Source organism: Eublepharis macularius, chromosome 8 (genome assembly GCF_028583425.1).
Source record: "Eublepharis macularius isolate TG4126 chromosome 8, MPM_Emac_v1.0, whole genome shotgun sequence".
NCBI classification, from domain to species: domain Eukaryota; kingdom Metazoa; phylum Chordata; class Lepidosauria; order Squamata; family Eublepharidae; genus Eublepharis; species Eublepharis macularius.
Genome location: NC_072797.1, coordinates 123,528,802 through 123,553,144, shown reverse-complemented (window position 1 = coordinate 123,553,144; position 24,343 = coordinate 123,528,802). Strand labels below are relative to the sequence as shown.

General features: G+C 42.5%; 2 protein-coding genes across 3 annotated transcripts in view; one reads left to right on the top strand and one right to left on the bottom strand.

Moving 5' to 3' along the window:
- Positions 1–9,868, top strand: SLC46A2 (solute carrier family 46 member 2). Its single transcript, XM_054987314.1, has 4 exons — positions 1–1,240; positions 4,654–4,737; positions 5,834–5,990; positions 7,821–9,868. The coding sequence occupies exons 1-4, from the start codon at positions 199–201 to the stop codon at positions 7,876–7,878; spliced, it is 1,341 nt and encodes a 446-aa protein (XP_054843289.1). The 5' UTR covers positions 1–198; the 3' UTR covers positions 7,879–9,868.
- A 2,112-nt stretch (positions 9,869–11,980) lies between these two features.
- SNX30 (sorting nexin family member 30) overlaps positions 11,981–24,343 on the bottom strand; it is a 49,822-nt gene continuing 37,459 nt past the window's right edge. Inside the window, exons 7-9 of one of the 2 annotated variants that reach the window (XM_054986850.1) lie at positions 22,858–22,947; positions 19,570–19,722; positions 11,981–17,662 (exon numbers count right to left, since the gene is read on the bottom strand). In XM_054986850.1, coding sequence (XP_054842825.1) covers positions 17,603–17,662; positions 19,570–19,722; positions 22,858–22,947 — 303 coding nt within the window. In that variant the 3' untranslated portion in view covers positions 11,981–17,602. The remainder of the gene's footprint in view (positions 17,663–19,569; positions 19,723–22,857; positions 22,948–24,343) is intronic. The other variant, XM_054986851.1, reaches the window with a different exon arrangement.

The window sequence follows — 24,343 nt, the reverse complement described above, 5'->3', positions numbered from 1 at the left end:
GATTGGCACTTCGCTTGCTCAAACGAAGCAGGCATCGGCAAAAGAAGACTCTGACCTGAACGCCCCTCCGCTTCTGTGCTGAACACAACAAGTCTAGTTTTTATGATCGAAACAAACAAATCCTGGCCAGACTCCAGCCTTCTTTAGCCACTTAATAAGTGGCTGAACAAACCCCAACTCCCAGCTATTGGGGTTGGCATGATGGAGGTTAGAACCTGGATTGAACCTGTGGTTGCCGCAGCTCAGCTTGCCAGCTCTTTCTACGACACTGGGCTGCTGCTAGTTGTGAAGAATTACTACAACCACACCAATTCTTCCTCCCTCAGCGCCAGTGAAGGAGCACAACAGAAAGCCATCTCCAACTTCTACATCATCTACAACCTCCTCCAGGGCCTGACCCCGCTGCTGTCGGCGTACAGCCTGGCTAGGCTGGGAGATGTGAAGGACAGGAAGATCTCCATCTGCGTACCCCTTCTTGGCTACTTGCTCTCTCGGACCCTTCTACTCCTTCTGATCCTGCTGCCGTGGCCAATCGAGGTGATGTACGGGGCAGCTGTCTTACATGGCCTGAGTGGCGGGTTCACCACTTACTGGGCCAGCGTCATGGCAGTGGCATCTTTGAGCTCCTCAGAGAGTAGGAGATCACTGCGCCTCTTTGCTATTGAGCTCATCTATGGCATAGCGGGCTTCCTAGGGAGCATAGCCTCCGGACACCTCTTTGTCTCTTTCCACCTCGGTTACCAGCATGGCACGGTGCTGGTTTCTTCCAGTATTGCCTTATATGCTTTTTGTCTTTTCTACAGTCTGTTTGTCCTTAAAGTTCCCAAACCTGCTGGTTCTGGCCCAGCTGCTTCTGCAGACACGGACCATTCCAACAGCAAGCTGACCGATAACGAAGACGATTCTGTCTGCCAAACGACGGAGCACCGACGTACTCTAGCACCTTCCAAGCTCATTATTATCATGCTGTTTGTGGGGGGCATCATGTATGATTTATCCGTGGCAGGAGCCATAGACGTGCTGCCACTCTTTTTGCTTAAAGAGCCTCTCCGCTGGGGACCAGAATATATTGGATATTCCTATGCTGCCGGCTACGTGATCTTTATCACCAGTTTCCTGGGCGTCTTTGTGTTCTCCAGGTTTTTAAGGGACACCACAATGATCATGATCGGGATTGTGTCCTTTGCTGCTGGCATCTTCATCATGGCCTTTGTGCAATGGACATACCTGTTTTACATTGGTAAGTCAGAGTTTGTTCCATTTCTCACTCAATAGGCATTCATTGTATTGCCCTTCTATCCTGATCTTCCACTGGAAAACTCAGGACATCTTACAGAAGGGTTCCCAAGCCTCTGGGACACTTAGTATCATGTGTCCCCAAACCAAAAATGTGCATGCTGTCATCAAGGAAATGATAAATAAATCATTATGTAGGCTCCAGAAACCTAATTAAAGGATTCCATTAAAGGATTCCATGTTTGGGCCGTTAGCAAAGTCTATCATTTGGCATAGGAAGCATAGGTGGTTGTGAACTGGTTCTGCTGGCTGGTGTGTGTGCAGGAATGAAAATAACAATACCATATACTTGCTTTATATTTAGAAAAGAAATAAGAGTTCTTTATTGTAAGAACTCCATACTCTGATAGGAAAGGAGGAGATGGAGTCTAAGGATGGACACGGATGGCTGGGCAAGGCCTGCATCCCTGCTGCAAAGATGGAGGGAGGAGAAGGAGAGCGATGTTGCTTGCAACAAAGCCAGGAAGAGGAGGCTTGAGAGGGAGGAAATCAGGAGGAGGAAATCCTGAGAATAGCAATCTGTATATCAAAGGACAGTCAGAGCAGTAAACAGTAAACAGAGTGCCCTGACCTCTCTATCTTTCTAACTCTTTGGTTTGTCCCCCTCTGAAATCTGAGGAGAGGGACAGCGTTGAATCCTCGTCTTCCAACAAGTAACATAAAGCAAGCCACGGTTCTGTTACCGCCGTCCTAAGTCAAGTTATGCCCTTCTAAGCCCATTGACTTTAATTAGTCAGTAAGCTTAGAACAGCATAACTCTCTTTTATGACTGCACAGTGAATCATGTATCATTATGCAAATTCACATGATGTATTTATCTATCAATGTGATATTGCTTATCATTTCTGTTTCTGCTTGCCACATGGAGATGGAAAGAGCCACCCAAGGCCCATCTACCGGGCGTTGCCCACACCCTTCCAAACATCTTGATACAACCATAAGGGCTAGAATCTTGCTCCCCACCGCACCAAGTTCCCAGGAAACGGAATTCTGCAACCCATTCTTTGCTTTTTCTGTGTCTGTGGCTAAATCTCTGGGCACATAGAGAAACTGCTCGTGGGATATGGCACTGTTTACGAGATGCTCTGACCAGGTTGTCAGCTGTGATTTGGGTAATTCTTGGCGATTTGGGGGCAGAGCTTGGGGAGGACCAAGTTTGGGAAGGGGAGGGAAGAAAGTGGGGATGTGATTCCATGGAGTCCTACTTCCAAAGCTGCCATTTCCTCCAGGGGAAATGATATCTGTAGTCCGGAGAGTAGTTATTCCGGCAGAACTCCAGGCCCCACCCGGATAATGGCAACCCTATGCCCTGATGATGAGAAGGCTAACCAGAAGGCCGTGGTGGCACAAAACCTCCTTTCACGTTATTACTCATGGAAGATGTCAAAGGAGGAAATGTGGGTGCGGCTGAGCGAAACCTGTTTCCTACCCACAATACCAAACTATGAACTTACGCGGTCATTCTCTACTACATCAGGAGAAAACTATTACTAAACTTATAAAAAGTGTTGCTCAATGCTTAAAGGAAGTTCCTTTTCATACCTGTGCCAGTTTAAATTGCATTGATTCCCCTCCCCCTTTTTTTTTTGGCTTTCTGTTGGACTGCAGTCAATGGACTATTGTTCCTTGTACAGGAAGGCCTTGTTTAGAGGTACTTTACCAGCACCAGGTAACACTTGCAAAACTGCAAGTTGCAAACGACATTCTAATCTTCATTTACAAAGAGGATTTCTGTTTCCAGAATGCAGCATCAGGGAGAAAGACTGCTTATTTTTTTTTAAAAAGGCGATAAAGCAGGTTCTGTCAAACATTGATATTTCTTTTTAAAAGGGATTCATATGTGAGAATTTGCCTGTCAATCTATTTTGCCCTTCCACCCCCCCTTTTCGGGCAGTGCCAATGGGCCTTAGTGAAAGATGGCATAGAGAATGCTAAATGTGCACGGTTGAAAGGGAAAGGGTGCGAAAACAAGTCCTATGTAGGTTTGGGGCTTCCCAGGCAGTTAACAGCCACACTACACAACCTGTCTAACCTATAGTTATGCGCAGGGCTTTTTTTTCAGCGGGAACATGGTGGAACGGAGTTCTGGCACCTCTTGAAAATACTCGGCAATAGCACGTGAAAATAATATTATTTCAAAGAATCCCATGCGTTTCTCCCTCATTTCCCTCTTGAGAGTTCCGCCACCTTTTTCCCAGAAAAAAACCCCTGGTTATGAGGTAGAGAGTCTTGACCCAAATCCACACCAGGTCCTCTCTCTCCTCTTTCCAGAGGCCCCATCAGACCTTCAGCCAGTTCCCTATATCTACTTCCCCTCACCCTGCTACTGTCCACGGCTATTGGGGAAAGGGAACTTAGTGTTACTGCTAGCATTTATTTAAAACGTGACCCATTTGTCATGTGTGTGTATGTCTTATGTCCCTTCAGCCAACAACTTCAAGCCCAGCCAGGGTTAAACCAGAAGCAAAAATAACTTTTATTTACAATATAGAACAAGGGAGTGAATGATTTTGAAACTCATAGATATTAAACAGGAAAGGATTACTGTGTCAGGTATCAAGTATCAACAGCCAGCTACCTCTCTGCTGCCTTTCTTGTGGAGGTGGTAGAGAGAGCCGCCAAGTCATAGCTGACTTATGACAACCCCTGGTGGAGTTTTCATGACAAGAGACTGACTCAGGTGGTTTGCCTGCGTCTGCAACCCTGCTCTTCATTGGGGGCCTCCCATCCAATTACTAACCAATGCAAACCCTGCTTAGCTTCCAAGATCTGACAAGATCAGGCTTGCCTGGGCTATCCAGATCAGGGTGCTTAGCAGCTTCCAAAAACCTTCTCCCCTTAGTAACTGCCTTCCAATTGAAATTCTAACAGATTCTCAACTATCACTGGCCCAGTATTCCACCAACTCTCATTGGCTGGTTCCCAGAAGAGGCAGAACTGAAATTATTTCTGTCCATAACGAGCAACTTAAAAACCAACAAGATTTTCAGGGTAGACAATACCTTCATTATCTGAAGAAAGGAGCTTTGACTCTTGACAGCTTCTCCCCTGAAAATCTTGTTGCTTTCTAGGCTGCAGTGTCCGTTGTCCCCTGTGTGACATTGCATTTGGGTCCTTTTCGGTGCTGCTGTCCAGGGCTGAGTTTAGTGTCCCTTGCAGTGCTGTATGGGCTGCTCCTAGAATTGTTCCTGGCCCATTTGAAATTCCTACATCTCCCTTCCTTCATGGAGAGTTGCATGCCTGAGGTTCCGGCAGCGTCAACATTCGAAGCAGGGGGCTCCAGCATATAGCTTGTGCTTTCAGATACAGTCACACACTGGAAGGCTGATGAACGAAATCTATTCTCTTCCATTGCAGCTCGTGTTGTTATGCTGTTTTCCCTCATTCCAATGCCGACCATCAGATCTGTGTTATCCAAACACGTAGAGGGTTCCTCATACGGTAAGTAATTGGCTGTTTTCAAAGGTTTGCTTGTTTAAATGCAAAAAGTGCGAGCGAAAAGGAGTAACTGGTTTCATTCTGAACAAGGCAATTCTGATTACTTTCTAGCCTTTGAGTCTAGGGAACGAAACGCGGCAACAAGCAAAGCAGGAAAATGTTTAGATGATTTTGAACTAATTCTTCATTCCTGACTTACTGTAAAGATGTTTCAAAAGAGCAAACCACCTAGGCCTGGTCCACCGCTCTCCAGCACATTTCCATGTCATTAATATTCATTTTATAAGCATTCCTACTCCACTTTTCAATTCCTCCTCCTACATAGGGAAGCCACAAAAATGTAACAGAATAAAACACCTGATAACAAATCAATCCATAGTAAACGGTCAAAAGTTGACCAAAGTGGAAATCATTATTTTACAAAAGACAGATAAAAAACTTCATCCACACAGAGATGAGAACTCCATATAGTAGCCTGATTTCAAAATGATTCAATTACAGTGTGGTCTTAAAGGTTATATATTAGTCTCTTGCTTTTATAATGAGGATAATGTAATTCTAAACTAGTTTAGTTTTTAGTTCAGAGGCTGTGATAGTTGCTTGCCTAGATCAAAATAGTTATAGGTAGACTTGCCAGATGAAATGAAACAAGATTGCAAGACAGGGTTTTCCAAAACTGTTTTGTTAATTGTGCTAATTATAGTAATGAGATATATGGGTTTCAGTGTCTGCACCAAGATCTTGTTTACAGAATGACTAATAGCCAAACTTGTAGAAGAAATTGCTTCAGTGCCAATTGTGCAAGGTTGTTGGGTGATTTAGATATGCCCAACTATTTTCGGCTGCAGTAAATCCAGGACTCCACCTGGCTCTGTAACTGAGGCAATACAACTGCAAATATTTATATGATCACTAGTCAAATCAAGGCTGAAGAAAGAGGCCTCCTAATTCTCTAGAGGCTCACTTACTTTCAACTAGCTTTTGGTCTCTTAATGCAACTCTGGCCATATAAAAATGAGATTAAGGCAACAAGGGGTTAGTTGTTGAAAGTAATTCTAAATTCTCTTTATTGTATTTTTGCTTCCATTCTTGTTTCCAGGGAAAGTGTTTGTTCTGCTGCAGTTGTCACTGGTAGTTACAGGGGTTGTGACATCAACAGTCTATAATAAAATCTACCAAAGCACGTTGGACTGGTTCGGGGGTTTCTGCTTCCTCTTGTCATTCGGCGTAAGTTGCTTAAGCCTCATTCCTATTAGGTAAGTAAGAGGAACCATTACTCTGAGATTCTAGTCCTATGCATGTGACATACACATACAGTGATTCCGCACACGTTGGATAATGCACTTCCAATCCTCTTTATAGATCATTTGGAACGGATTTTTTTGTGTGCGGAACAAAAAGTCCACCTCAAACAATTGATAAAGTGCATTGAAAGTGCATTATCCAACGTGTGCGGAATCAGCCAGTGACAGAACCAACACACACTACTGGGGCAGTCACCCACCTGTAACTACGCAAGTGATTCCCATCCTGTATTAGGCACATTTGCCCAAACAGGGGCAGGGCACATACATGCAGATAAGATGTACTGCATAGGTTCCATCTGTCTGATTACTAGATTTGGAAATGTTCCTGATCATGGGGTCAGATCTCTCTCTCTCTCTCTCTCTCTCTCTCACACACACACACACACACACACACACACACACACACACACACACACAGGGTCTGTGGACTTGGCACTGTCACCTTAGTTTCGCTATAACATGGTAAGCCACCTTGTTTATTCACATGTAGAGTCCAAGTGCTCACTCCCTGTCCACCTCTACATACTGCCCTACATATGGTTGTATGCATATCAGGCCACTGTTACTCAAAATGAAAACTGTAATTGTCTCTTAGCCGTGTCTGCACACGAACTTGTGTACATGTACTCACCGACAAACCCTTAAAACTACTCTTTTGTAACCCAAAACGTCTAGAATTATTTCCAAACACTGACAAGAAGGAATGTTGTTATCCCTCTAAGGTGTGATCTCCCCAGATAGCAGGATTAAGCCATCCTCAGTCCTTCATACCATAGTACACTTAAGAAAACATCATGGACCTGACCCCCCATTCCGAGAGATGGAGTCCATCAGTGCTTGGCCCAGCAAAGGCTATGGATGCCTCTGCTGATATCTGTGTAGAGTCTGTAAAATAGCTGTTAAGTATAGTTCAGGCTGCTAGCACTCCCACTGTCCCCAGATCATTATTGGGACTGTCCTTGAAGACTGTTTGGTGGCTCCAGAGACCTTAAAGTCCACAAATTGTCCTAACTTGCAACATTTGTTACTATCCCACTTGACTGCCTCTATACCTACCTGGAAACAATGTGTTTAGTATAACCAGGCAAGTGGCTATTTACAAGTCTGCCTCTGGTACCACTTAAGGTGTTCATTTTAAAATAGAGCTAAGCTACAAGAGACAAATTACATGAAGAGGAGCACGTGAAGGGAGTCGCAATGTTAGCTGGGAAGCTAAGTTTTAAAAGAGATCAGAAGGCTTTGTCAGTTTCCCCTCTCTAAAGAGCCAGAGAGATCTCTGATCAGGTGGTTTATTTCCTCTTCGCCTCTTTGAAGGGGAGGTGAAATTGACAGAGCCTTCGGGAGGCAAAAAGGAAATTAACAAACCCTCTGAGCAGAAATCTCCTGGGCTCTGTAGAGAGGGGGAATTGACAAAGCCTTCCATATCTTTCATAACTCAGCTTCCTGGCTAACGTTGCGACTCCCTTCACGTGTTCCTCCTCGTGTAATTCATCTCTTGTAGCTTGGCTCATAGACAACAACAGAGGTTTCCATGGGGGGGGGGCTGTGTGCCCAAAGGCACCCGCTGTCTAATCATTACTTACTGTGGGGTTCTGAGCCACCAGCTCCTTATTTTGCTACTTCTTTTTATATACATTTGCCTTCCTAGGAGAATTATGTATTGGTCAAGCCAAGACAGGAACGTGTGCATGTGAAATAAGGTGTTTGAACGGTTTCCTTCTCAAGTTCAAATTCATTCATTCTATGTTATTTCTCTCCCCACCCCCCCACCCCTTGCAGTATCGTAGCATACAAGCAACACACCTCATCTGGATCACTGGAGATTTTAACGGAATAAGCACCAACAAGCATGCATTCATTTCGGAAACAGACATTTTGGGCAGAACCTGTTCCCAGATTGGGTGGGCCAGAGTATATATTGCTATTTTTTTAAAGCAATTTTTGGCCTTGTGATTGGTTGCATCGAGAGAGATTTTAGGAACCAGTCTCAATGTTCTCAGCATTCTCAAGTGATGGTACAGGAGGAATGTTTATACTACAGGGAGTTTATTTGCTTGAGAAAGCCCTGCTTAGGACGAATTCTGGTTTAATCCTGACCTTAGCCCGTTCTCCCACTTTTGACTTCGGACCCAAAAAGCAGATGTGTGGCATAAAGAAAAGGCATTGCTATGTGAAGGGTCTTGCCCCCTTCTTTTTACAATAGAATCAGTTATCATCAAAGTCCCAGTTGAGGTTGGAACATTGTATTGGCTTATAGCTTCATATGGCTGAGTTTCAGTTACAACATGAACAGAGGAAAGCCGATACAGAACACCTCTGAAGGTGGAACAGTCAGATATACACCCATGCTTGGACTATTTGGTGAGCAGAAGCTACAACCAGGAGATGTCATGGCCATCAATGGACAAGATGAAGATCCTCAGGTTTGCCTGATATTAGTGAGATTATTGCATAGAAGCTACATCCAAGTCTGAACATATTCTATGGAACTCCTACCAATTTAAAATGACTTGGTGACCTTCAGCCACGAACACACAAAAAGGTACCTCAACCTTTGACTGTACATTTCTTTTTTGCCATGTTCCTCATGTTCCTGATGGGAGATCTCCTTTAGTGGTACACAGCAGTTAAGTCTTTCCACTTTCCCCTCACCTTTGGTTGTATTTATAGCTCTCTGTCTCCATCCTACACTCCAACGTTCAATGACACAAAGCATTTATACCTGTGGGTAGTGCAATATCCAAACTTGCTTTACCTCCAATCTGCTAAGTAGCATTATAGGGGGAAGAGAATAGGGTATAAGAATGCTGGTGGGGAAACTTCCATCTTTTAATGTGCAAGGAAGGTGGCAGAATATGGGTGGTCTGGTTTTAGGCAGTACACATCATGCAGCAAAACCAGCTTGGTTGGTATCTGAGTGCCCATCTGCCCACCTAAAAGATGGGGCATGAAGCAACCAGTCCAGCAATTTTTCATTTGACTTCTATAGCCTGTTTCAGACATGTGTTTAAATCTCTCTCATAAAATAACACAGAATTTACCCTTTTCTGCTGACATATTAATATATGCTTTCTGAAAGTAATCTCCAAGATCTATGCTTGGAGCATGCGCCAAGACTGAAGGCATCATATACATGGTAAAATGATACTCCGAGCCATCACGGCAATTGGTAAAGAAATTTAATATATTTATTGGTCCATTCCTTTAGTAAACGAGAAAACAGTATTCAAAAATGTACACACACAGTTTAATCAAGCATTACAAATCTGTTTCCCCATTCAAAAAGTTTCAATTACATAATAAACACAGTACTTTTTTATATACATACACATATATGAAAAGGTAAGCACGCCATTACTAGCACTTGGCCAGACCCTTGGGGCACAATCTGCTGGGACATTCTCTTTTGCAAGCCCACTTTGCTCATCCTTTTCAAGGAGACATGTAGAGGGCTTTCTGGTTACTTGTGGACTTACAGCCCAAGAGTTTAAACAAGGTTAAAAAACTCAACTCCCTGCAAATCAGAAAGGGATATGTAAACACATGCCTCTGGATGTGGGTAGAAGACCAATGTGTACAGTATCCATTACCTAGACATTTTCAGTTTTAATTTTGACTTCATAAATTCATTTTTACAGTAAATATAGTAACTTTTAGGTTTCTTGGGTGTCTCATCTAAAGCCATCATTTTAATCTTTTAATCTTTGTTATGACGAGGGGCTAAGACCTTTTTTTAACTACCACGATACTGCTGTTTTCAGATTGACTTTAAGACCGGATAAAATACTGTAAAAAAAATTCTGTAAATAGATTTCACAAGTACATAATTCATGCTGTTTTGTTTAAACGCGTGCTGCCAGAACTATGGTTTCTCTCGGACACATTAAGCCAGTTTCTTAAACAGAGTTTTCTAGCCAATATAAGGCAGAAGAGATTTTACAGCAGACATGAGCTATCTCCCCCAACTACATCTGTCAAAGCCTCTTTGAAATGCCAGAGCAAGATTCTGCATACTGGTGTCCGCAACACTAATTACAATAAGGAATCAAGGAAAGATACATATTTCCAGACACTTGTGGACATGTGGTGAATACATGCCAAGAATCCAGTTTCCCCAGTTCACCATCACTGTGTGCACCAGTATACATACAGATGTCTTTAACATATAAACAAATGTTGAATCTGCTCACCCATGCAGAAAGATACTTAACTGCTAGCCAATGGATTCTCTCAAGCTACCACTACCCCTGGAGACCCAATCAAGTCAAAAATACATTGAAGGAAAAATCTAAAGTAGTTTCAGAGTTGAAATGACTTTCAACAGTGCATTTCTTGAACTGTTCATTCAACAAAGAGCTGAGTGGCTGAGGGAGGGTGTATAAATGTTAGCCAAGCACAAGAATAGTAACTCCCATGTTGTGCCTACTGGCACCCACTCCCTTATTCTCCAGAGCTTTTTCTCAAAGCAAAAACATAATCCTGACTTTCCTTCACCTCACTACAGCCAAAGTTACCTCAGAAAAGTCCAGGAAGAGCATTCGTTTAGAAGGAGCTGTCTTCATCTTAGGACAATACTGGAACCTCTCAATAATGCATGCTGTAGGGGCTGAGGACAGCCACATTTCGTGGTTGATCATGCCTTTCCCATAGCAGCCATTTTGTGGTGTCACAACCTTTCCCAAAGGTGCCACATCACCTTTCCCCAAATTCCAAAAGTGCCCTCAGGATCAACAGGGCTGGGGACACCTCATCTAGAGTCTAAGGAAAGATGGAAGTGCTTAGCATGATGCTACCCTGGGGGGGGCACACCCTTTATTTCTTTCCTTCATGCTTTTTCCTCCACCACCCACCACTTTCCCAGCATTTTTCCAATTTTCAGGGGAGTGGGAAGGACAAAAAAAAGCCTTCTAATGGTAAAGAAAATGGTGGCTGCAGGGGGCTGACTGAAGGAAAACAGACAATATGGGTGGGACCTAGTATCGCTCTAGGATTGCCTTCTTCTCAAAAAGATCAATGCAAAGAAGGTTTGTGCCAAAGATGAGGAAAACCTGACATGTGGAAGATTAGAAGGGCAATATTGTGTGGGTGCTCCAAAAGCAAAAATGGAGATAAACATCTGTGTGGGAGCAGCCTTGCTCAGTTTAAGGCCTAACCATAGTTCATGCAGAAGGAGCAATTGTCAAGTCTACAAAGGGCTACAACACACATGTTATATTCACATTACAAACCCTACTGGGGAAATAAGTACTCCAACAGTGCGGTCCTAAGCCCAGTGACTTCAAAGGACTTAGAAGGGTATAACTCTGCTGAGGACTGTGCTGTAAATCTCAACTACGAAACTGCTCAAGTACTTCAACTTTTGCCTCTGGACTAGCATCAACAGGCCTTTTGTGCCCGCAGGCTGCAAATCCAATTTGCAACTCTGTCCATCTCGCAGTGACCCAACACACATCCTTTATTTTTGGACATCAACTGTAAGTAGGATTGCCAATCCTCTCTTGGGCAGTTTCTGGAGATTTGTGGGTAGTGTCTGTGGAAGGCAGAGTTTGAGGAGGGAGCTCAGCCATACAGTCGACCCTCTAAAGTGGCCATCTCCTCCAGGGGAACTGTTCTCTGTAGTCTTAAAATCAGCTGTGATTCTGGGAGAACTCTAGACATACCTGGAGGTTGGCAACACCAACTGTAAGTTCAGTAGCAGATTTAAATGCCGCCCTGCTTACGAATAGAGCAAATTAGGTTATCAAAAGCAGGGCTTTTTTTCAGCTGGAACGCGGTGGAACGGAGTTCCGGAACCTCTTGAAAATGGTCACATGGCTGGTGTCCCCGCCCCCTGATCTCCGGGCAGAGGGGAGTTGAGATGCGCGGAGGGCAATCTCAACTCCCCTCTGTCTGGAGATCAGGGGGCGGGGCCACCAGCCATGTGACCATTTTCTCCGAGGGCAACTCACTGAGTTCCACCACCTCTTTTCCCAGAAAAAAAGCCCTGATCAAAAGCATGATATTTGGCTAAAACTGCCCAGTATCCTGGGAGAGGTAAGGGAATGGAGCTCTCTATCAATACCACGATCACTTTTCCATTGACATTACAAAGTGCTAGGGAAAAAAGCTACACTAAATATTTTCATCTTCATAACTGTAAAATTCCACATTTTACATTTATCAAAAAACATTTGGTAAAAAGCTACAATTGTTTTAACCTTACCAAGTTTAGAAATGATTGCCCTTTGAGAAAGACCTTCATTTGATCAGAGTAAGAAAAACCTTGCTCAAAATGCAGGAACTAGTGATAGAGTTATAAGCATTGACATTTTTTCAGAAAAAGCAATGAAAATGCAATTAGGTGGCAATCTTACTGTATGTTATAAATTGTATGTTGTTACACCGCCCCGAGCCTGTCTGACGGGGAGGGCGGTCTAGAAATACAATAAATAAATTACCAATCTAGCTTCCTGGAATGAAAACGCACTAGCTAGCAGGGGACAAGGAAACCTTTAAAACATGGAACAGCTTTACAATCTGAACAGGTAGTCTGTTTACTGAATACAAACCTATTCCTGTCCATGGACCTGATCAAGACTTCTGTGTCTGTGTCCAAACATATGGTTGGCATAAGTCATCTCTGGTAGCAATAATTATATCGGTGATGGTGGGTGGGCAAGAACCAAACAGAATGGGCCAACCATCAGTTTGACTCAAGTACATGCAGACAACCTCCAGTGCACATGCGCATATATGGTTACATGCAGGAACTGTCAGACATCATTTTGTGCAAATGAAACAGTGCAGATTTTGGACCAAAATAAAGACATTTTGCAGGTCTCAATTCAGAGACTAAAGGGCTGTCTTTTTCAGAAAGCGCCCCCCCCCTTTTTCCTCTTGCTATGAAACACCTTCCCTTCCACTGCAGGACGAAAGGGGAAGAGTCTGCCAGCTGTGCCCTGATTCTTGCAGGAGGCTTGGAATAACATATACTGCAACTGCAAAGCTCTATTGAAGGTTGGTGGTTTAAAGGCATGCTTCCAGAAATGAATACTGCCAACATTCAGATTTGGGAATCAGTGATAAGACAATCTATCAAAACAGCCTTAAGATTTGTAAGCACACCGTTGTGTTATTATCAAATTTTATTGGGATGCATGTGGAAAATCAAGGACATTCAATTTATTACACAAGGCCTTCGTTAACAGGTTTTCACTTCACCATAACACAGGCTCTGTAATACATCTATCCGTTTAACAGAAATTACCATGATGCGGGGTCCTACAGCTACATAAAACTGTTAATTTGGGGGCATTGTTATGCCCATGGCACAATCCACTTACTTATTCATTCTGAATGAAGCGTGTTCCCAATGGATCAAACTTAGCACACACATTTTGGGAATGTAAAAGAAGAATCTTGAAACATCTTGAAAGCTAACAAAATAGCAAATTTCTGTTCAGCACCAGCCTATACTTCTTGTTTCCTACTAGAGTACCACCACACTCTGCAATTTGTGCATGAAGATATTTTTGACCTTACAAGCGAATTGTGACACAAACACAAGGTTATTGCTAGATGCTTTAACCACCAGTAGCTGCATTTGAAATTTTTGCTTGATCATCAATCACCAAATAAGAAACAAATTGTGAACTACTGGTTTAAGTTTCAGATGGGAGAAACCTTCCCAAATCACCTGTTGCTCTTACGTATCCAAATGCATTTCCAGAAAAGAGTCTAATGTAGATAAGGCTTTACACAGAACAGATGGTGTAGGAAATGTTGCAAAAAGATACAGAACTTCTTTGGGGATTACAAGAAAATTACACATACAAAAAAGTTAAAGCTCACTTTTAACAATCCAAACACATGTAGTCATGTAACCACTTAGTCTAGGTTTTCTGCCTCCCCCCCCCCTCAAGCTAGGTATCAGAGAGCCAGCATTTACACAGCACTTAAAATATTCTAATGAGCTTTATATACATAGGCTTGGATCCATGGGTAGAAGGAATTCCACCTGGACAACACGACTTTCACACCTTCCTCCTTCTGGGAACCACCAAGAATAGCATTTCGGGGAGTAGCTTTTGGGGCTGTAGTTAGAGGGGAAAGCTGAGAAAGTCATACTTTGTAGACAGAAGTCCTTCCATCCATGTTCATGCTCATCTGGATGTAAACCATTACTTCATAAGTCCTTACAAACCACCCTATAAAACAGCTAAGTATTTTCATCCATCCCACCTCTCCCCAAATCTGTTATGTGGGACTTACAGATAGTGGTTTGCCCGAGGCTACCTAACGAATTCATTGCTGAGGTAAAATATGAACTGAACAGTTCCCAGTTCTTAGCCACTATATTAAGTCTCAAAAAACACAATTAATATACATTGTTCAGTCTAGAAAGAGGGGGAATTCAACCCAGATATGAGCTGGAGAAGTGTCTACAGTTGGTCATTCCTCCATAGGGTTGTCAGGTCCAGTTTTCCCCTGGACAGTTTGTTTTTTTGTTGGACTGCACAGGGGAAACAGAGTGAAAGTACTGGACACTTGCATAACAAGGGAACGGTTTGTCCACTTGCCCAATTTCCTGTGCTCCAGAGGAGCAGCTATTCCGCTCGCCCAGCCGCCCAGCCTCCTATGTGCCGGGGAGGGGCTGGCCAGTCAGCCTGCCTGGCTTCTTGCATACCAGCAATGATGTCACTTCTGGAAATGAGTCCATCACACTGGGGCCAGGAGCATGTAAGCACAAGTCATTTAAAAAGGTAAGTGCCAGGGCCCCTGTCCTGTTTTTTTTTGGGGGGGGGACCACCTGACAACCCTATTCCTCCAAAGTATTCATTCTATAAGAGAAAGGGAGGGAAAGCAGAAATTAAAGTAGCTCAGATCAGAAGTAGAACCACATAATTCCTCCAACCCCATCCCCATAAAAACTGGTCTGCAATAATAAATAAATAGGACCACAATGACAATGGAAAAGCTAACCTTGTCTAAAGATTGAGGAATTGGGTCTGAAAAGCAAACCTTCCAGGTTCAATGAAACTTGATACTCAGGTTTCGTAACACTGTAGTCTTAGAAACCATTGTAAGTTTCAGCTCTCTTTGGGAGGTTTTTGCCCTAAACTTAATTCAAATAATTATCACATAAGGCACCTTATTCAACACACAACAAATGTTCCACTTTATGAAATGAAGCCTAAGTTTACACTCTTCTTAGCCCATTAAGGTTGAAAAAAATCAGCGACTCCCTTAGAGCAGCTACAAACTGACAGACTAAAAAGATGTCACCAATTAATTGGGATTTATTTTTTTTAAATTGTGAGTTTTCTAATCATTCAAAAACTGTTGATGATGGGTGCCATCTTGGGGCCAACCAAAATATTACACAGGGCAAGTTAAGAGTCTAGTTTTCTATTCAAAAAAGAGAAAGAGCCACTTGTAGGCTACTAGTTTGAGTAGAGACATGAAGGGGAGCTACTTAACCCAATTTCCCCTCCTGCCATTTGTCCATTAGATTGGAAAAAAACAATCTGCTTTTCTGGGGATCCTGTATTTCTCACGGATGGAAATCTTGAAGGGGGGTGGGTTTGTGAACATAAAGAGCCATTTTCACACAGAGAGAGTGGTTTAGTTTTTCCAAAACCCAATGGTTGACCCTTCGTACATCTTCTGAGCAATATTTAGCTTGGCCATTAGACATTTCCCCTTCTGGTACACACAGGTGGGACTGTTTCTTCTATTATACATGCCTCTACAATCAAGTACACCTTTCTCTTTGTTTTGACCCACGTGCAGTTACACCAGCTAAAATCCGTGACTGATATTTCTTGATACAGCAATTGCCATTATTTACAGTGCCCAAATATATATACATATCCCTGTCCCCACAAACCCCTTTAAGAATACAGTGTGAAAGATGGCCCTTTAAGAATCAATGATTAATTTGAATTGCTGACCTAATGAATTCAAATTTAGTTTCAAGACCTCAGCAGAGCTACAAGTGGTTTAGGATACACGGGGAGGGCGGGGGGGAATCAGCCAATCTTACCACAATTCTCTTCAAGCTTGTGTGTTAAAAGTTTGGGAGGGCAGTATAAGAACTAAAGTGGAAGGAGGGAAGCTTGTGGTTTGCATATGTTATTGTGCAAAATAAAATGGAAAGCTGAGGGAAAACACACCATGGCATGTTTGAACAGTTTAAATATTCTTGCGAAAATGGACAGAAGTGAGCTGAGCACTCAAACGCATTGGTGGTTATGGAGGAAAAACAGACAACTGTATTTATATAGTGGTACAGTTTAGCTATAAGTATTAAGTAAAATATTACTTGTTCCACACACACACACATCTACATAAAAGGCAATGGCTGCAGGAACTACTTGGCTTCATGATTATGACAAAAGATAAGCAAAGCGAATGTGCTAGGATTAGCTGTCTGCCTTGGCAAGCCTTCTTCCTTAAACTAAGTACGAGCTGAAGACTATGAAAGAAAGTTTGCTGCACTAGTGCTTGTCACGTTAAGCCAATAAATCTTGTTGGCTTAAGCATTATCCATTCTCTCCTCACTCGGCACATGCCACATGGGTTTTTTTTAAGGATTCGTCAAAGAACATAAAGAGTAATGTTACATATAAACTGGATTTATGCATAAACTGGACTTGTGTCTCCCCCCCACCAATCTAAAGTCTCCTCATCCCTGCTCCTCATCCCATGCATCAATTTTCACAAATAAGCTTGAGGTAAAATTGTGTTGTAATTTTTATCAAGACTTGGGCCCCCAGAAAAGGAGATTTATCCTAAGTCAAAAATGCCAGCCATTCTAGAAGGGAAAAAAATCAACTGAATTTTTTAAAAAACTGTGCTCTTAGGGCAGTACACTGACATCTTCCCATCCTATTATCCCCCCAAATGGCTAGCAAGGCTGTAGAAACTGGACTGCATGCCACACCTCCTGGTCAGATTACAAAGTTTACCTCAAAAAAATGTTGCCAAGTTCCTAGAACATTCCACCAAGACAACTCCTTCCCCTGTTCTTGGCTCGGCCAACCAAAAAGCCACAAGATAATTCAGAGACCGTTCAGAATCCAGTAGTTATCGTCTACCATCCATATTCTCTTTCCACATAAAGTTTTTAAAAAAAGATTTGAGTGGGAAAAAACTGCCTCTTTTACATAATCAACCACGATTTAACTTGGCTGGCAAGAAAAAGGGAGGGCAATAAAGATGTCATGTTGGCACCTTACATTTAAGAGTTTTTTTATTATTATTTTAGTGTTCCACTCAGCAGCTTCATTCACTATAAAGTGATCCAAGAGAAGAATAAATCCCTGTGTTTTCATCTGCCATTAGCCAAGGGATCACCTCATAGGCCAATTCAGATGGTTTAATAAAAAAGGTGGCAAAAATATAGAGTTGCAAACACTCCCAAGTTGGTCTGTCCCAAGATTCAGCACAGGCAGCATTTCATCTGGAAGGGGGAAAGGGGGAAAGAGGGAAATCACACAAAGTCGTGCATAGGTGTATCTCCAGTGGTACTGTGCACTTGGTCAGAGGTCTGTGGTATGTGGCGAAAAAAGTGTGGCTTCTTATTTGGTCTCAGGTTTCTCTTGCAACAGTGGTATAATAGACTCCCACGCCGTAAGGCACTATCAGAAACAAAAACAAAGAGGCCAAATAAACCAAACCATCAATACTGTACTTCTGCCTCTCTCTGCCCCAGAGGGCACTCAAGAATGCAACTTGGGCATTAAAATGTTCCCTCAGCCAATGAAGAAATACCTCAATTCCCAATGAGGAAGCTGTAAGCACCCTTTCTCATCACAAGCGTGCAATATAAGCTCTGCATGCCCCAAATTTCTTGTATTAACAGACACATCCTGAGTATCTCGAGGGATGCTTTTGCAGTTTCGGGATTAAACCTGCTGCAAGCAGTGTGGGCCGGGTTCTTCCCCATAGACCTTTCCTTAAGTGAAACTATGTGTTTATACATAAAGCAGGGCACTCGTTTATTAACAGTCTTCTTTTTATTAGATAAGGAGAAAGCAAAGCTTTGCCCCAGAGACATTTTCATGTGAAGTACTGCAGCTGCACCTCGGGCAAAAGGTATCAGCAAGGTATCAGCTCCTCATTAGACATGAGCACAAATCGAAATATGAATCAAATTTCATGACAAATCGGGTACATTCATGTATCACGAAAATGTGTTTCAAGGCACTGCATTTTTCATAAAATCCAAGCCTTTTGGGACTGTTTCATTTAATTCATCAATGCTTCATGATGCCTGGCGCCAATCCATTGATTCCCTAGGCAACACAGGCCCAGAATGTCTGCAGACCTTCTGTTGCCGTGAAAACTCCAACCTTAGCCCACATAACCTTGATAGGCAGCTCTCCCTGCCAACCTCCTGAGATCTCTGTTCTATGAGAGCAATGAACAGGGGGAGATGGGCCTTCTGTAGCCATGGGAACACCAATCTCATCCCTCCAAACCCTTCTAGGCAGGTCTGTCTGCCAATCAGAGAGCTCCTGTTCTGCTCTATGTGAGCGTTTCTTATATAAGGCACAGCTCTAAGCCTCCTGCTTTCAGTTCCAGTAGACAGAGGGAGAGGGAGGAGCTGTTGCTGGGATTTGGAGTGAGAGAGAATGGATTTGGGAGCTTTGGACTGGATTTGCTGCTACTGCAAAGAGACTGAAAAGACTCTTTATTTTCTGCTCTTGTCCTTGCTGGGAAGGTTGTTGGGTTAGAGTGCCTTTGAAGTCTCTCTGAAAATTTGGCATCTCTGGGGATAAATGGGGCCATTGTAGGGCCCTGGGATCTGACAAATCACGAATGAATTGTTTTGTGAAACGGGACAATTTCATGAAAGTTTATGGTTCGTGGTTCACGGAACGCAACGAACCACGAAACTCAGGGTTCAGGTTTTTCCTATTTGTGCCCATCTCTACTCCTCATATATAGGGAAATACATACACACAGGTACACACAAAGGCCTCAAACAAAGAATCAGCCCTCAAATTACAAACTGCCAAATTATATTAAGATTAAGAAAAAGTAACTGGGTTATGCTAAATACTAATGTAGAAATCCTGAAGTATTCTGCTTCACTTTAATAACAATAACATTTGCTTTAGATACCACCCTTCAGGACAACTTAACACCCTCTCGAAGTGGTTTACGAAGTGTGTTATTATTATCCTCACGGCAATCATCATATGAGAAGGGTGGGACTGAGAGAGCTCTGAGAGAGCTGTGACTGACCCAAGGCCATGGCTCAGTGATAGAGCACTTGCTTTGCCCACAGAAGGTCCCAAGTTCAACCCCCAGCATCTCCAGTTAAAAAGATCAGGTGGAGTGATTTGAAAAATCTCCAACAGAGTCCCTAGAAAGCCATTGCCAGTTAAAGTAGATAATGCTGACCTTGACAGGCCAATGGTCCAACTCAGCATATGGCAGCTTGATGCTCTCATGGTCAAACTGAGTTCCTGATACTGGATTTTACGTTACTCCGTGAATAATTCTCAAAGATTTGTTCAGTACTGACTTACAGCATTACCTTTTCATAATATTGGATGTTTTTATCTGCCATTCCCATAAGCAACTGCCTAAAGTCTTGGCGCTTGTTGTTTTGCCATCTTTCCATGTCAGCCTTCAAGTCCGCATTGAAGCACTCCACTCGGTCCTGGCACTTCTCAACATCTGTGGGCACCTGAAGGGAGGGAATATGTTAGTACTGTTGTGGCAAAAATCAGTCTTCTCCAATGAAGACGAGTTCACCCATGAAGTCACTATTCCACTTATGGATGAATGTGTGAACTCATTCCATTAAAAAGATGGCTGCCTTTGAGCAGAACTACCACAAATGTTTGCTCTGTGCTTCTACTACCGAAACACACAAATCATCCTTTAATGTGTGCTAATCCCTCTGTGACTTCAAAATGTGTGAACAAGCCCCAGTCAAGTACTAATTAAAGGAGATCGCTTTCTCTCCCTCTCTCTGCCATCAAAGAATCTTATGTTGTCCAACTCCACACTGGCTACCTAGACTACCATCTCCACTCAGTCGTGAACCTGACTAGCTGACCTTGGGCCATTCATTTTTCAATCTAACCTACCTCACAGGATTGTTGCAAAGATAAAATGAAATAATGTATGTAGTATGTTCAACAGTATCTTGGATACTGAAGTATAGAATTTAAGCCATGGTGCTCTTTTAACTTACCAAAACCAAGCAAAAAGGCAAGGGAACTCTGTTTCTATTGCTGTCAAACAAGTGCCAATGGTTAAAGAGCAGCATGCATTAATGTTTAACATTAATGGTAGCAAATATACTTCATTCTGAAGTTAATGAAAATTTAAAACTTTTTTTACTTCAGGGGTTTGATGGACAAGCATCTGCAATTAAATATTTTGGGGCTAATGTTTATCTAAGTGCAATCACTGAAGTCACTGTTCTTGAGAAAGAGAGTTAAGAAGAGGCACCTCTAGTGAGACCCAAATGACTCAGAGCCAAACTACAAGTGATGCCTGACATTAGTTGGACACTTGTCAGCTTCCCTCAAGTTTTGATGGGAAATGTAGGCGTCCTGGTCTTGCAGATTGGCTCTCTGACTGCTGTCCAATGGACTTTTCAACTGTCACTTGTCCAACATTCCGCCAAGCTGCCTACATTTCCCATCAAAACCTGAGGGAAGCTGACAAGTGTCCAACTAGTGTCGAGCATCACTTGTAGCTTGGCTCTCAGTTCTTTTAGTGTAATCTTAGACACAGATTTTTCAGATCATCTGAAGTAGCAGGCAACTTTGTTAGCACCTCCATCCCAGGCCAGCACTGACTTCTCGGCACATGCACATGTTTGTGTCACCACACACTTATGTGCCAGATTGCCCACAGCAGAGTACAGAAAGAAAAGGTAAAAATACTAATGATTAAGCCCAGATTCAGAAGTTAAAGTTTTCCAAAGCCCCCAACACCCACATGGTACGAAGTCAATCCAAGAATACTGGCTGTTCCAAGTGATTTGCACTGTGTCACTCCTGTGATGGCAAAGCCTGACACACCTCTTTGGCTTAGCTGAGACGGGATGGACTGTTCAGATGCCCAGGAAACAAAAGCAATTTGCAGCCTCACAGAAAAGGAACATTGCCTGTTTGCCTTAAGATGACAGTTTCAAGAAGAGAACGGCCACAAACTGGGACACAGGGAAGTCAAAGGGATGGGAATCCCAGGGGTTTCAGGAAGGGTACAGAATAAGCAACAGACCAAGAAAAGGGAGGCTAAAGGAAGGAGTAAGCTGGTCTGAGAAAGAGAGGCAGGGAGTCTGTAAGTTAAGACAAAAAGGAACTCATCTGCAAGAAGGCTCTACAACAAGATCGTAGCGCATATGATGAAGAAAGGCTATATGCTGCCTATGGGGTGAGAAGTGCTAGAGAGATGGGTTAAGACTAGTGTGGTTAAAGGACAGGTCCACTTGTGAGCAGAGATTTACAGAAAAATACGCATATTTGCTTGGAATGAAGTCTAAGCACATGGTGTATAAGTGCTTAATTCTGAGCAAATGTGCATAGCCTTCCCATTCGGGCTCCAACCCAAAGGATACATACTTGGAAATAAGCTGGTTTCAAATCATATTAGCTGTTTTTGAGACAGACACCCTTTTGAGGAGGAAAGCCCCGCAACAGGGTGGGCCTCCTCCTGCCTGCCTGGGAGGCGAGACACCACACAAGCATTTGGCCAGTCCCTTGAGCAACACTCAGAGATGTGTAGAGAGACAATGAAAGCTTGTGTTGAGGACTGACTTTCAATAGATCGCAGCTAGTGACAGACACCAGGATCCTGTAGAATAACCATCAACTTTCAAGCTATTGTTCATTGACAAAGGAAAGGAAAGCTTTACAAATTCCAGATACACTAAACATGTAATAATTGCTTTGCTAAATAAGATCAGAAGATCCATCTAATCTAGCATTCTCAGCTTCTGACAGTGAAAAGCCAAATGCTTTGGAAAGCAAAAAGTCTTCTCCATCACCTGAAATTTATCCCCGGAGCATCTGGAATTTAGATGCTCATTAGAAAGGTTGCATCTAACACAACAGCTGTAAGTCACGCTTGTGTAATGGAAACATACCCTTCTCTTCATACAGTTATTCTTTCTGCCGACTTCCTCCTTCCATGAACAAAAGAAAGATTCTCCCTCTTAGTGAAACAGCAGCACATTTGGATCCAACCTAGTGACTGAAGTGCTTTCAATTCTTTTTTTTTTAAACAACCCAAGCTCAGAGACAAAACACCTCATGGTAGCACACTATATGACTTATACATTTGCTCACGGCTTTTTTTCTGGGAAAAGAGGTAGTGGAACTCAGGACCATACAATGACGTCACTTTGAGTCTGCTGGAACAAGGGAGGAGTTTTTTAAGTTTAAATCGCCCTTGGCGAAAATGGTCACATGGCCGGTGGCCCCGCCCCTTGATCTCCAGACAGAGGGGAGTTTAGATTGCCACTCAGCGTGGAGGGCAATCTAAACTCCCCTCTGTTTGGATATCAGGGGGTGGGGACACCGGCCATGTGACCATATTCGAGAGATGCTGGAACTCCATTCCACCACGTTCCAGCTGAAAAAAAGTCCTGCATTTGCTCAACATAGTCATGAACCAATTATGAGGTTTATGAAAAAATTAATTTGAAACATGGCTAGTTTACACCATTTATTGCCCAAGGATGGACATTTCATGGCAGTACAGAACTTCTGCAAGAAACAGAAGGCATCAGTTTAGGTTTTGTTTCCAACATGTTTCAGAAGACAGGGTGTTTTTTTTAAAAGAACAAGTATTACAAAACAACCACCTTGGGACGGTCTTCCCTTTTTAGGGCCACGGCTTCCAGTTTGGCTTCATACTCTGCTTGAACCTGATCTCTTTTCTTCAACACATTCTAAAAAGGGAGGAAAACAAATAAGTTGTAATTAAAGGAAAGGCAAGAGTCACATTTAATTCCAGCTCTTCTTGCTAGCCCAAGAAACACATGAACTACAATGGTTGCTTTGTTTAGTTTTCACTTATGTAGCCACGCCATGCCTAGTGCTTGAAACCTAACTGAAATCAATGCTAGACGGGTGGGGGACAAAGAAACTAGGAGACAAAAAGAGAGTGATTTATTTTTACATTATGCAAAAAGTTCTTTGTGTAATTTTTAAAAAGGTTCATAGGATTTGACTGCTGTAAGAGCAAATTGCTCAACAACTTGGAACACATTGACTTGGAACATTGACTTACGGATGGTCCATCCTGCAGCCGAAAGGTTCTAGCAAATAAAAAAACATAAGGAGGTGGAGAATAGAAGCGAGACTGAAACATTCTAGGAGTTAAAAAAAAGATTAAGTGACACACAAAGCGAAGCAACAGTAACACAGCCGATAACAAATACCAACAGCAGCAGCGTTAACAGCTGTCTTTTAATTCTGTTCAAACCACAATTCTCACCAAATGCCTGAAAAATAAAGACGCCTTCACTGGGCACCTAAAGCTCAGATGGGACAGCACAAGCTGCACAACTACAGAGAAGGCATGCAATACACAACATACCCCACCTAAAGGCTCGATTTCTTTTATTGTAGCCACCTTTCTCATTGCTAAAAGACAACATACAGAGCAGGGGTCCCAACAACACCTAACAACTAGACATGTTTACAAGGCAGAAAACAGGACTTTACTGGGCTTCATGAAATACTCTTAAGATGGATTAAAGGAGATAACAATCTTTCCCTTCTCTCTTCTGGGCAGTCTACCCCAAATACTGCTGCATGTTGAAATCAGCACAGAATAGCCCAACATGTGGATCTCAGAATGTAAGAAGTATCAAGGTTGACTTAATTCCCCAGATCAGACGGGACCTCATCAATAACTTATTAGTTGCAGCTAAAAGTGTAATTGCAGAAAATTGGAAATCACATAACCCACCAACAACAGATTTATAAAAATCTGGGACCATTTTATACTAGAAAAAAATAAATGACAAAATATATCAGGCTGAACACTTTCCAAACACAACAAACTTTTTGGAGAAATGGCTCCCCTTCTTTGAGTTTATAACCATTAAAAATATTCAACCCCCTACAAGATCCCGCCAAACAATCATGAGTTTGTAAGGCTATCATGCAAAGTCCTATTATAAACAAAATAAAACTTATAATTTAAACTAACTTCACAATACCACTTGAATTTATGTAAAGAAATATTTTAATTTTATTTTATGGCATCCCTTCTCTTGAGTACTATAGTAAACAAAAGTGGTTACACAAAAAAGATAAGAACAGAATAGTTTAATGATG